This window comes from Triplophysa rosa, linkage group LG10 (assembly GCF_024868665.1).
Source record: "Triplophysa rosa linkage group LG10, Trosa_1v2, whole genome shotgun sequence".
NCBI lineage: Eukaryota > Metazoa > Chordata > Actinopteri > Cypriniformes > Nemacheilidae > Triplophysa > Triplophysa rosa.
Window position 1 is genome coordinate 4530036 of NC_079899.1, and position 14761 is coordinate 4544796.

The 14761-nt window shown below is 37.3% G+C and overlaps 1 protein-coding gene across 5 annotated transcripts in view; it reads left to right on the forward strand.

The window, feature by feature from the left end:
* The first annotated feature begins 6634 nt into the window (after positions 1 to 6634).
* The window catches only part of mthfd1b (methylenetetrahydrofolate dehydrogenase (NADP+ dependent) 1b), a 58176-nt gene continuing 50049 nt past the window's right edge, over positions 6635 to 14761 (forward strand). For 4 of the 5 annotated variants that reach the window (XR_008963667.1, XM_057343910.1, XM_057343909.1 and 1 more), the window contains exons 1-6: positions 6635 to 6771; positions 7726 to 7810; positions 12859 to 12918; positions 13755 to 13808; positions 13967 to 14103; positions 14270 to 14370. Coding sequence is in view for 3 of the 5 variants with exons in the window: in XM_057343910.1 (XP_057199893.1) it covers positions 6734 to 6771; positions 7726 to 7810; positions 12859 to 12918; positions 13755 to 13808; positions 13967 to 14103; positions 14270 to 14370 (475 nt within the window). In the remaining 2 variants the exon portion in view is untranslated. The remainder of the gene's footprint in view (positions 6772 to 7725; positions 7811 to 12858; positions 12919 to 13754; positions 13809 to 13966; positions 14104 to 14269; positions 14371 to 14761) is intronic. The other variant, XR_008963668.1, reaches the window with a different exon arrangement.

Consider the following 14761-nt stretch of genomic DNA (forward strand, 5'->3'; position numbering starts at 1 on the left):
AACTTGATTCATTTTCTGATTTGCGTGTTAACATCATTAATGTGATTGGACGTAAAAGCATTCATTGGACTATTTCTTATTTGATTTCTTTTGTTATTGTTGTGCCGGTGAGAGATGAAGGGGGGATTGACCTAAAAGAAATCTGTCAACAAAATTAATACAAAGGCCCACGATATCCAAGATGTGACGGCACAAAAGTACTTGTATTACATCTTGTTTATTTATATAATAACATATGACATGATCATGTGACGGGATATTGATTTTATACAATAATTCAACACTCAAAAAAATGATTTTACGATACTGTTCACTTTATTTAAACAATTAATTTTGTTTTAACACCATTGTATTAGGTTTTATGTTCAAACACATTTCCATTGTGTTAAAGGGGCTAAAAACAGCAATGCTTTGGCTTAACTACATGTTTACATTTTAAATTAACTCAATCAATTTAAAATGAATGCTGTTTCTGTGTTCTGGATGCTCCTGTCACCAAAACAAATTCCTTGTTTGTGCAAACATACTTGGCAATAAAGCTCTTTCTGATTCTGATTCAAGTAGATCAAAACAATATTTGATGCTTGTTCAATTTACTTAAAAGAAATTTAGTTAAATTATGTTAATGTTTTTTGGGGGTTACCATTGTGGTACAGTGTAGAGCATGTGCTTGGGGACCTGCTAACCAGATTTTAAGTTGCTTTAATAAAAAAAAACAAGTTTTAGAGCAAGTTCTCTATAGGAATCTCAGGCTCTCCTCTCCGCTGGTTCAAATCCTACCTCTCCGGCAGATCCTTCAGGGTGTCATGGAAGGGGCTCGCTGTCCACTGCTCACCACATGATCACTGGGGTCCCTCAGGGATCGGTGCTTGGACCGCTGCTTTTTTCCATCTACACGAGTCACGACATCCTTGGGACCCATCATAAGGCTTCTCGTGTCACTGTTATGCTGACGACACCCAGATCTACATCTCGTTTCACCCAGACGATACCACTGTAGCAGCTCGCGTTACAGCCTGCCTAGAAGACATCTCAGCTTGGATGAAAGAGCATCACCTCCAGCTGAACCCTGCCAAGACAGAACTACTCATGTTTCTGGCACACCACATGGTGCAACACGATCTCACCATCCAACTTGGCAATACCACAATCACTCCTTCCAAAATAGTTAGGAACCTCGGAGTCATATTTGATGAACAATGTCCTCCAAACTGTCCTTCAATGATCACATTGCAAAGACAACGCGGTCATGCCGATATGCCTTATTCAACATTAGAAAGGTTAGACCCTATCTCACTTAGCATGCGGCACAACTCCTTGTCCAGGCCCTGGTAATCTCAAGGTTGGACTACTGCAATTCTCTCCTTGCTGGTCTTCCTGCAAAGGCTATCAAACCGCTCCAGCTGGTTCAGAATGCAGCAGCACACCTCATCTTCCAACAGCCCAAAAGGGCTCATGTGACACCCCTTTTCATCTCTCTCCACTGGCTACCGGTTGAAGCCCGTATCAGATTCAAGTCACTAATGCTTGCCTACAGGACTATCACTGGATCTGCACCGGCATACTTTCACACCCTCCTACACTCTTACACCCCATCAAGATCCCTGCGTTCAGCAAACCAGCAGCGTCTTGTATTGCCTTCCCATAAGGGCAGTAAATCGCTTTCCCGTTCATTCTCATTCACAACTCCTTCCTGGTGGAACATTCTTCCTAATTCGGTCCGGTCAACCACATCTCTCACAACATTCAAAAAACTACTTAAAACTATCTCTTCTGTGAATACTTGACAGACAAATAAAATAAAATAAACTCTAACACTAACCCTCTCTCTTTCTCTCAACATGTAGTGGTCTAGCTTTTGTTGAAACCAGTAACTTTGTATTGGCACCCATTGTATTATTGTTCCTTTATGACATGGAGCTTATTGCTCCCTAAACTCTTTGTAAGTCGCTTTGGATGAAAGCGTCTGCTAAATGACTAAATGTTAATGTAAGTACTTGGGTATGCCGGAAGTGTAACAAAACCAACTTCTGGCCAACTCCTAACAATAAGAGCTATATTTAGCTTATTTAGTGTGTGTTAAAAATAACATCTATATTAGAAAATATCTTACCTTAAACTAATTTCCTTTAATTATGGATAGTGGTTCCACTTAACGGAAACATGTTATCTCTACTTAAATGCTTTTAGTAGAATGAACTTAATTGATTCAAGTCATTTTATTTTATTATTTGGACATGGTTGTTTAAGTTTACTCAGTTCAGTTTAGTTCATCATACATTAAGTAATTGAGTAGAGATAACATTTATGTTGTGTGGAACCACTGTCTATTATTTAATTACTTGTAAGTTAAAGTATCATTTCTTTCAGTGAATAAACCATGGGTTAATAAGTGACAAACACAAGTTTGTGTTCTATTTTGGCTAGCCCCAAACAAAGCTAGAACCCATGATTCCGTAAATTATGACTTTTTTGTGTTATGTGGATTCAGGGATCTCCAACCTTGCTCCTGGAGAGCTGCCGTCCTGCAGACTCCAACCCTGTTTCAGCACACCTGTCTGTAATTATCAAGCAACCTTGAACCAGAGCCATTGAGAAAGAAAGTTCTGCCAATGGAAGTTCAAAACACTGGAGCGTCACGTGATTCATGGAGCCTTCAGATAGTTCCAGGAAGTTATGTTTTCTCTTTAAATGCTTTATTTCTTTCATTTTTTATTCATTAAATGGCTTTCGTCTTTAAATGGGTTAGAAGTTTACCTCAGTTGGTCTGTTTAGTCGCAGCTCCATGCGCTACTAGTAACTTCCGGGAACTATTGAGAGCCTCTATTGCTGTGAAAAAACTGTTCTATTGGAGTCAACGGAGTTGGCAGAACTCTCTCTCTCAATGGCTCTGCCCTGAACAAAGCCACTGGAAGGCAAGCCTGCAACCTTTAGTCAAAAAAGTGTAATGGGTAATGCTAATGCAGATGCTTCAGCGGAACGCAGGAAAGGAGACCAGAGGCTAGTTTTTTTAATGGATGTCAATCGATTTCAGCTGCAACAACAACATAAACAAACGTTATGTGGCCCAAACATAACTTACGGTATACCTCAGCAAATAATTAACTGTTCAGTAGTTTATATTTAGATTTTTTTTAGATTTTAGATTTAGATTCAATTTATTGTCATTGCACATGTACAAGTACAAGGCAACAAAATGTGACCTCTGCATTTAACCCATCCAGAGAGTAGTGAACACACGTGCCCCCGGAGCAGTGGGCAGCTATCACTACAGCGCCCGGGGAGCAAGTAGGGGTAAGGTGCCTTGCTCAAGGGCACCTCAGTTGTTACCCGCCGGCCCTGGGAATCGAACCGGCAACCTTCTGGTCATGAGTCCGACTCTCTAACCATTAGGCCACAACTGCCCTATATGCAATTGAATAGGCTACTATTAATATACGGTAAAATATTAATTAATACTAATATAAATTTAGATAAATAAAAAATTTAGACTGATATCCAAACACCAGTAAATCAACTTTGGGCCAGGTGCGTAGGTTTCCAATGAAACAAGGCATTTTCCAAATTGCATTTATGCGCCCTTGAAGGGCCCTTCGCGAAGGGGATGCCATTTGTAGGGGTTCCAAACGAAAGAGGTCACCTTAATCTCTTCGCGAAGGGCCCTTTCAGAAGTCCGTTAGCGAAGGGTACATTGTCACTTCAAGGAAGTGAGTTAGTTCCGTTTGTGATCACGTGATCTTGGATTATGAGTTCTCGTGACGCATTTTGAAGCAAATATGGAGCGGAATTTTGACGTTACCTACTAAGTATAATTTAGTTTGTATTTGTTTAACAGTTACACTATTTTTTATCAGTGATAAATATGATTTAAGATGGTTAAAATAGAGTATAAAAAATAATTTAGTTTATCTAAAATTATTTTTAATATGTTTAAAAATAGCAACTTGTTTATAGGTTTCCTTTATCATATATTTCTTTATTAATACCAAGTGGAGTGAAAAAACAAGGTGAAATAAAACATAATTACATAATATTCAACAAGAAATATTAAAAATGTTGTTTATTTTCAACAAACGATTCAGAATGCACCTGCGGTGTTGTCAAGGTTACATTTGGCCAGTCTTTCTAAAATGTTTTATTATAGTACAAAAGAGTACAACATACACAACTCATAACAACAAAAATAAAATAAAATAACAATTAGATAAATATAACTTGGTGTATAATTTGAAAAAAAATACAATTTATGTCAGGGAAAAAAAAAAAGTACATAAATTAAAATTACATAGTGCTTCTTAAGTCTTTTTTGCTTTTTATATTGCTTAAAGTTTGTCCATATTGTTTAATTTCTCTTACAAAATGTTCAAAATTTGGCTTAGCTTTAGCCCATTTTTTCACATAAATGTGATATTTACCAAGTAAAATAAAAAGTTGTACCAGAAAAGATATTGTACTTTTAGAATCAATGGTATCTTGCACAAAAATAAAGATGACATCATAAAGTTTAATTTGAACTAAAGTTAGAAGATGTCAAACCAAAACATTTTTGTATACATACAATCAAAGAAAAGATGTCTCACAGATTCTTTTGTTACATCACAAAGGTCGCAAGAATTCTCCAGATCTCATTTGAAACGTTCAAACAATACAGGATAAATTCTGTGTAATATTTTAAAGGATACCTCTCTAACTTTATTATTTATAAAAAAAATGATTTCTTATTACCATATTTTTGTTCCACTTGATATCTTCAAATTTGGAAGACCAATATACTGTTGAATGGAATAACATTTTGCATTTGTCTTTAACAATATTAATATCACCAACAAATATCATATTACGACAAATAATTTGTTGTTGGTCTACACTAATAGGGGCAACAATAGAATTACGTAACAATATTACAACTTTTCTTGATATTGCACCAATGATAGTGGCATAATCTTTTGGTTTCACAGGGAATCTAAATTTGTTAAGGAATTCCACATATGATAAAAGCAATCCTTGCTCATTAAGCAACTGACTAAGAGTAAGTATTCCATTGTCATACCATGTCTGATTAAAGATATGATTTATTTTTATACAAGATATCTCTATTATTCCATAAAAAGTACCGGTGTATATTTGGCCAGTCATTCACTTTGTGAAGGGAGTTACAAACGCATACACGAGAGACAGTAATGCCCGATACCCTTCAAACAGTTCACTTCAAGGGCTCAGCCCTTCGAAGGGAATAGGGCATAGGGATGCTCACTTCTGTTTGGAAAATGCCCACAGTCTATAAATGAAATCCTTATGTCTGTGGTTTTGAAAATCCGTTACGATTGGAAAATAATCTGTTGTCCCCCAAGCCGAACCTGCATGTTTCTTGGAAACGGTGCAACAGGGTTTGAGATACGTTTTCTCTTGTTTGGTGGGTGTGTCAAGAATGTCAGCCTAATCAGCAGCAACATGTATATAACCCACGCGGGTTTAAAGGGATAGCTCGCACAATGGGTCCAAGTAGTTTACAAATGTGTCCGCTGCAGCTCGGTATACGCAACAATTGAAGATATTAAAAGACATGTATTTTGCAGTATTCAACACGTATTTATACAGATTTCATCAGGCTTTTATCAGGCCTTCTCAGCTGCCATAGTTCAACTCTTGCATCCTCACAACAGGGTGTTTAACCACACCATCGTTTCCGTTTAAAAAAACCTTTTGCAACGTTTGGTCTTAGCTGGTCATGCTCTGGTTTAAGATGGTCATGTGCTGGTTCAGCACCAGTTCAGGACCATCTTGAACCAGCACAAACCAGCAAACCAGCATCAAAACATACCTATCCCAGCATTTGCTGTTTTTTTCAACAGGGATAGTAATCCGTGGATATAACGTTTTGTTATTTAGTGAAAATTGCTTCAAATACAGTCCACTGTCTGTCCCGCTTAAACCCATTCAAACAGTCTGGCAGTACTTTAGAATTATTGAGAGCTGCATGAGAGAGGCAACAAGCCAACCACACTGTTGTAAATGCATCTCAGCAATACGCCTCATGAAGATTAAGATAACTCAGCACAGCAGCTTTTGATGTAAAAAGAATGTCACTTTCGTGAAACAAAAAGACAAAAACATATTAAAAGTATAAAGCAAATCATATAATCGCTAAATGGGGCCCATTCCAAAGGCCGTGTTTGCCTTCTTGAAGGGCACTTCAGCACGAGGAATCGTTTAAAAGATAATAAACAAAATGCTAAAAAACTAAAGTGTTTTTCAAATAGCCAAATTATGAGACAAAATACTTCCCCATTGTTCCCAGTTCAATATCTCTGCCTCTCAGAGTACGCAGGGAACAGGGACACTACCGATTGGAATTCGATACCTCCACTGGGCATGCGCACTTCAATACCGCATAATTTTTGTCACGCTGAAAACAGTTGATTAATATTTTTTTATTATTGTAAGGTTAGTTTTAGGGTTGGGATAGGTGTAGGCGTTAGATAATGTACTTTATTGTAATTATATGGCGAGAGCACCACTTCCGGTCGTAGCTGTATCCCTTCTAGTCAAAACCCATGGCTGACGTCAATATACGCACAAGTTGGTATTCACAAACACTGACAACAGCTCTTACGACAGTTTTATTTCGTAACCACATGGGCAGAGTTCTCTCACGTGTTATCAGCACAAACTGCAGAACATCAAACAGTCTACTAATGTTACACGTTTTCGAAGACTCGGTAAAAGTGTCAAGATGACAGCCCAAATCATCAGCGGGAAGAATATTTCAGCGTAAGCGATTTTATTTCTTCGAAAGAAAAGATTTTAATTTACACGAGGTTAAGGCAGCCGTAACTCTGTTTTGTAACTTACTTAAAGATTTCACGAATCATGTTTGTTCGTGCTTTTAGGTTGCAGTTACGTTTTAAGCTGCTCAAGTTTGTTGTATTATAGGCTTTTGACATATAACTTATTTGATAGAAGTAGGCTACATATGTTGTGCTGAAACGGATGAATAGTGCGGTCATAGTTGAAATCTGCTTTTGTAAAGTTTACTTTTTTATTTTGATAGAGTACCAGAACATCCCTTAAGTGTTACTGTTAATGCACGTGTAACTTTAAATTTGTGGTGCACCAGCTGTTTTTTATTCAGCTTTTATATAAAACGTGGGCAAGGGGCAGTCTGCGTCTCGCGGGAACGCATGGGACAATGAACACTTCTACAGTGCACGCCCACCTCTAGCAATCATATTTGATTGTTTTAAAGGCTCCTAGTCGGTCTAAAATGTAATTTTGCATATGCATAATATGCTGTCTATCAGTAGTTGTTAGATGGGTGTGAAATAAGACTGGGACGGCGCAAGCCATGGGGATTAAGTTCACGAATGTCTGTAAATTGTAAATTCGCCATTTATCAAGCAAACATAAAAAATAGCCAGTTGAGTAGCTACCTTTGTTGAACGGATTTATATTTTAGAATAATTAGTGGAGGCCTTTAATAAAGATTGATTATAGATTTTGTACATACTGGCAAACTTGCCACTCTAAAAAAACAGCGAACTTTTAGGGGTGGGTGATCTATCTCTATGTTTTTTCATAATAATATAAATCATGATATTGTTCTGATTGCTGGAAGCACTACAGAAACTAATAATGTACATTTGCATGGTATTTTGTTGTGCATTGGCTTGCTTTGATGGCATTGTGTCAGAAGGTAATAAGGGTTTGTAATTTTTATTTCTCCAGTCAGCTCAGAGAGAGGCTGAAGGATGAGGTGGATGCCATGAGGAATACACACCCAAATTTTAAACCAGGTCTTGTAGTCTTACAGGTCAGTGGGGACAGGTCAACTGTTTTTAAGTGAATCTTTTATGATCAAGTTTAATAGTTCTGAAGTGCTGGTAAACATACTGTATGTGGGTGTAAACATTTTGAATACTGAATATTTTAAATGATAACAGGTGTTGTTTGTAATATTGTTAAGCTATCTTTCTTAATGTGACTTTGTTTGGTTTAGTGTATTACATAAATATAGTTGTAATTTTAGTGTGATTTTACAAAGAGCCTTGCGTTTTTCTAGGGATTATTTAGGACAAACGCATGCAAGAAGAGGTCCTAATAATTTCCTTTGGATTATTTTTATATGAACAATGCCTAACTACTACTATAATTTACTACTATTAATTATTCTCCATAATGTCATATAAAGATTTGTGACAACTTTGCAAATTTATTAAAAATAAAAAATGTTTTAAATAATTGCTCTGCATAAATATTCATCCCCATTAATTTAGTTCTTGGTCAAAACACCATATTTTGGGTATGATGTGACAAGCTTTACACATCTGGATTTGGCGTTTTTCTTCCATTTTTCTCCTCAGATTCTCTCAAACTCTGCCAGGTTGGTTGGGGACCATCAGTAGACAGACAGATGTTCAATTGGGTTTTCATTCTCTGTATATTGTGCCGTTGAGCTTTTCTTCTACCCTGATAAGTCCCCCCCAGTCCATGTTGCACGTAACGTGGGACACGAAACTCATAAGTAAAACTTAGTTTATTTTAGTAAGCTCAGATGATCACCTTTAATGTTGGGCTGTAACTCGCCAAAAAAAACTAAAAGAAGAGTTCAGATAATACGTTACTGTTTGGCTAACTTAGATTAGGCTAGTCGCTAAGCAGTTCTTTAGACTAACTTTTAGACTAACTGGTTGCACTGGTGCGCTTAACTTTTTTTTCTTAGGTGCACCAGCACAAAAGTTAGGTGCACCCAAATTTTTGACCGCATCATATTTAACGTTTTACCACTCACTTTTTTTTTAATCGCTGTCCATATAGGCAAAATTGACTTGTAAATGATTAACTAACAATCTGGTCAACATGAAGTTCTTTATTTGAAGCACAATTCTACAAGAAAGGTAACTTACTGAAAAAGTGCTGATGCTTAAAGTGCTTCACTGAACTGAAATTTAAACTTAAACCATCTCAAGATAAATGGACCAGGGCTTGACATAACCTGGGAGGTTGATGGCTCCGTGTCAGAGCATTGCTTATGATTTTCGGACCGATCAGGCGTAGACGACGCCGTCGTGAACATTTATGGTTCTGCGTTGAGAGTATGCGTCGTACTGCAATTACACCGCCGAAACGCTAGTTGGCTCTTTGTGTTTTCACGGGTTTGCTCTTCTTCGCCGATGTTTTGTGTGTATGCTAGTGTATGCAAACGACAATGGAGGCTGATCGCATCTTAATGGAGTTGGAGCTGATCGAAACAGAAAAATGTGTAATCCGTTATATTATTAACCTTACTTTCATGTTAGAAGTTAAACAGATGTTATATTAAACTTAGTCTTGTCCACATTTTGGATTTTTATGTGTGTTCATTTAGATATTGTTGAAAAAAAGTATACTTTTCAAAGGGTTGTACTCATTTACGCAGATCACATACATAGATGTCAAAACTGTGTATTGAAATGATACCCTGATAGAATATCATATTTTGTCATGGACAACTCAGCCTATTAATTGTTTAGTTAAAAATGAAACGAAATGCAACCAAGATCTGGAAGTGTCACAATTTTGTTCTTTATTTGCAAAAGAGTCAAAGAACAGAATATATAAAAGTGCAAACTATGTATAGATGAGTATACAATGCAATATTAACACAAATATAAAACTTTCAAAAAACTAGTAACAATAAAAGGTAAAACAAAAAATAAAACTATAAAGCCAATAAAGTGCAAAAGATCGTGCACAGTGTTTATAAAGTGCGAAGTTCTTCATGTCTTTTGCTGACACTCTTCCAAACCGACGTTAGAGGAAATCTCTCTCCAAGAATTCGCCGCCATCTGACAGTCTTTATAGTCCGCCGAAGAGGAGTCATACAGATGCGTGAACCTCTTCAATCAGACGCTCAGTACTTGGTCGATGTCGATGCTCGCCATGTTGTTCTTTTGTGGACTCTGAACTTGCCGGAAGAAGACGCCAGAAATGCGTAGAAGGAAGTACGATGCTGCCAAACCGACCAATCACAGCGCTTGCAGTGATTGGTCGCGCTTGTAGGGTCCGCGTTGAGTTGACGCGTTGTTACATTTTTGGAGAGGTGCGCGTCAGGCTACGGCGTAGGGTACGCGTCAGGCTACGGCGTAGGGTACGCACAGGGTACGCGGCTCTGCGTAGGCTACGCCGTAGGTTACGGCGTAGGTCCTACGCAGAACCATTAATTGGCCTTAACTGTGTTTTTTTGCTCCTCACATACAGACAAAGACCCATCTTGAAATTTACTGCAATAGTGTAATGACAGTTTTACTGTATGTCAGGGGTTAAGCATCCTTTTTACTTGTGAACTCTCGTTTTTTGCACTTCAAATAAACATGAGGGTAATTGCATTTTGAGGTTGAATTGTGGAGTTTTCTATTTGGCTCTGTATAATAAATAGTTATAACTTCATGTTTTCAATGGTAATGCCAAAACTGTTGTCTACCATTAGATTTAAAGGTACAGTTTGTAACTTTTTTGCAGTAAAATATCCAAAACGACTAGGCCTGTGTTATATATTTTGTTCGGTTGAGTACTTTGAGAAAATTGTCATTTTAACCAGTGACACGGACCGTGTCTGGCAGGTGCCTGTCAATGGCGTCATATTCGCGTTACCAATGACACTAGATGGAAAGCCTGCAACCTTCAGCTGAATGCAGGAAAGGAGACTAGATGCTGTTATATGATTGGCTGAGGTGCCTCATATGATGTGTGTAAGCCGTTATGCTATCTCCAGACCTTGCATCTCCCTAATAACACAGTCTCTGGCGTTACCCTCGGTTTCTGCTTTTACTGCCATAGAAACCATGACAACACAGTCTTGTGGACAAATGTGAAAGTATTAGTTTGTAGCATCTATCAAGCAACTATCTTGTTTTGCGCAGTCGTTATGGAGCACAATTATTCTTAACCGTTTGCAGTTGGTTCTGTCAACAAAGACATACGGGTAAACCAAATGACCCAAGAAAAGTTTGGGACAAGAAGATATAATCGAGAGAGATCAAACTAGAATCAATATCGGTGTGGCATTTCCTAAATTTTAACTAGACCGAGATGCTGATCTTGCATGTGTTTTACTAGACAGGTGAGTAACTGTTTAGATTCTTTTACTGACAGAAAACGTATGATTATATCGATCAACAAGGTTAGTCTTATTGTTTGAATGTCTTTTTCTTAATGTAGCATGAGTGTCATGTATATATTTACTGAATTAGCAGTAATCGTTTTTAGATCATCTGACTAAATAGTAATAAATTTATTTTATTAATTGCGTCTAATGCGTCAAATTCATTATAATGAAATAAAATCATGCCATCAAACGCAACATTTTTAAAACTTTACTACTTTACATCATCCATAAATGTGATTTCTCATTCAAGTCTGATTGAGTCTTAGTGGTGGAGCTACTTCACAGTGTCATCAAGCTACGCCGTTGTTATTGTTTACACACTGCGCCTTTAAGCGTAGTACATTTTTGTATTGTGCCACCCTAACAATTATACTGGCCCCATTTTGGCCACCCCATAAAAAAATCCTGGGGCGCTAGTGGTGTTGCAGTGATGTTTGTCCTCCTGTAAGTTTCTCCCATCTCCATATATAATCATGGAGCTCAACCAGAGTGATCACCAGCTTCTTGGTCACCAGTCTAACAAAGACCCTTCTCCATTGATTGCTCAGTTTGGCCAGGAGGCCAGTGGAAGAAAGAAATCTGGTTGTTCCAAAGTTCTTCTATTAATGTTTAATGGAGGCTACATGCTTCTGTGAACCTTCAATACAACAGATTTATTTTGTAGTCTTTCTTAGAGCTGTATCTTGATATAATCCTGTCTGAGCTCTACTGGCAGTACCTCTGACCTCATGGCTTAGTTTTTGCTCTGATATACAGCAGATTTTCAGCAGTTCGACCTTTTATTGAGAGGTTGTGCCTTTCCAAATCATATCATTCAATTGAATTTGCCACAGGTTAACTCCACTCAAGTGTTGTAACATCAGCATGCAAAACTGAGCTAAATTTCAAGTGTCCCAGAAAAGGGGATGTATACTTCTGCAATGTACATTTACATTTATTCATTTGGCAGATGCCAAATGTAATTATTTGTTTTATTTTTAATACATTTGTAAAGTTCCCACACATTTCTTTTTTGCTTGTGTAGATTAATGTAAAAAAAGTAATTTATAGTAATTTTACATAAGGCAGTAGCATAACAACATTTGAGAATAATGAAGGGGGGGCTGAATACTTTTTATGGGCACAGTATATAACAAAAGGGGGGTAGCATAGCAAGTTTTTGAACAAGCCATAGCTAATTAAGATAAGCTAAATCTCTAGCTGAACTTTTGTGTGCATAAACTTTTGCATGGTGCTTTCATGTTTACTTTTTGCCTTTTGCTTACACTGTCCGACCAGATCGAAAAAGAAATGGGTCCGTTTGCAATCGCTGCCAATAAAGAGAGCATGACATTGTATGATTTCCAGTGCAGAGTTACGATTGCATCATCTGTGACTTTTGGGTGTATAACATGATAAAATTATGTCATGCATGATTCAAAAGCACCTTCAGATTGCGTTGTTAATTGTCTAAAAAGCAAGAACTGGCCAAACCCAGTCATATCCAGGCGATTTAGTCATTGCTATAAATTGAGATCCCTTCCTCTGCCATTCCCAGGTCATGGGTCGTTTATACTGACCCAACAGTGTCAGCATCGCTTTCATTCTCTGTGTCCCTATAAAGTTTACATACAAAAGACTACATTTATTTTGAATGTTTGGCTATAGACCAGTGTTGTTTTCTTGTACTTGTTCACTACCTGTTTGCATGTTGATTGATTTAACCTTTGTTGTAGGTGGGAGACAGAGAGGACTCTAACCTGTACATAAGTATGAAACTGAAAGCAGCTGCTGAGGTAAAGCCACACACTAGACTCTGTACACTTGGTGCAGTAGTTCACTCATCTCAGTGTGCAGTTAGCTGATGCGTCAGGATGTAGCAGGGCAGCACTATACTTAGTCTATGTTTGCTAACAGGTACATATATTGTACATACTCTGATCCACCACAATAAAACCACCGGCCTAATATCATGCAGATGCCCTACCAAAACAGATCTTACCAATAAACATGATGAAATTCTACATGAAATCAAGATGTTTAATTACTTCACACATGGTCGACCTCAGAACCTAGTGGTGTGTACTGCGATGTGTAAGTTTGGTTCAGGCCATAGGAGAAGACTTGAGTCGGCTGTAATTTTTCTGTTTAAGCCGGTAAATGCTGGATATGTGTTCTTATTTAAACAATACTTGGAATTATGACTGTCACAATATCATATCACATTTACTTCGTTTTATCTTGCCCAAAAGAATCTGTGGTAACGGTCTTATCGCGATGTCTACTTGAATGTGTTTTTTAAATGAACAAATAATGCCTGTCAGTCAAATGTTTTATTTTAAGTCTCTTAAAATTTGTGACTGTTAAAGCATTTTAATAGAATAGAAGAATATTAAAAGAAGAATATTATATGAATATAAGACTATTAAATGGATGCTGAATTATTTACGACAATATCATGTGTCTAGAATTAACACGGTATTATATCATAGTTATTAGCATACCGGTATATTGTGAGAGCATTTAGTTGGACTTTTAAGAGCCTTTAATTGCTCTCATGCCAAAGGACAGAACAAAAGAACACTGATATATGAAAGACACTGATAATAACAATAACTCTCTTGCTCTTAAGATTGGAATCAATGCTGTACATGTGAAGCTTCCACAGACCGCTACTGAAAATGAGGTACAACAGATAAGTCAAAAAAGTTTGCAAAGAAGTAATAACTTAATATTCAAAAGATCTGAGCTTTAGTATTTCTTATTATGTAGTCAAACTGTGTTATTTCGAGCAGTTATTTTATGTCTGTCTTCATTTTGCTGCTGTTTTTGTGCACTTTGAAGATTATGTCCAGGGTTCATGAAATCAATGAGAATTCCAGTGTTCATGGACTCATAGTGCAGCTGCCCCTCGACTCCATCCACACTATTAATACAGAGAGGGTCGTCAACGCTGTGGCTCCAGAGAAAGATGTGGATGGGTAAAAAGAGATTTAAAGCCTTTATGGAATTGTGTTTTTCTTCTTTTTATTTGTATTTCAACAAACTATGGCATTTTACTGTTTTCTGGCCCATCAAAAAAAAGCATACCAAATGAGAATGACAAAGATGTTTTGATATATCATTGTATATTTTTGCTTTCTTAAGGTTGACCAGTATAAATGCAGGAAAACTTGCTCGTGGTGATATTGGAGACTGTTTTATACCATGTACTCCCAAAGGATGTATGGAGCTCATCAAACAAACAGGTGGGAAACGCACCTCATATAACTTAACAACATTTTGAAGCGTTACTTAAGTTAGGGGGGTCGCACACCAGACAAGAACCGTGCTGTTGCTGCCCATTTTTAAAATTCAAACATATTTTACACTCAGAATCCAGAGTTTAACATTATATCCTATGATCGTTGTCTTTAAGGGATAGTTTACCCAAAAATGAAAATTCTGTCAGATTGTTTCAAACCTGTATTCATTTATTTGTTCTGCGAAACACAAAGGAAGATATCTGGAAAAATGTCAGTAATCAAACAGATCTTATCCCCCATTGACTCCCATAGTGTGTATTTTCCCTACTATGGTAGTAAATGGGGGATGCGATCTGTTTGGTTACTGACATTCTTCCAAATATATTACTTTGTG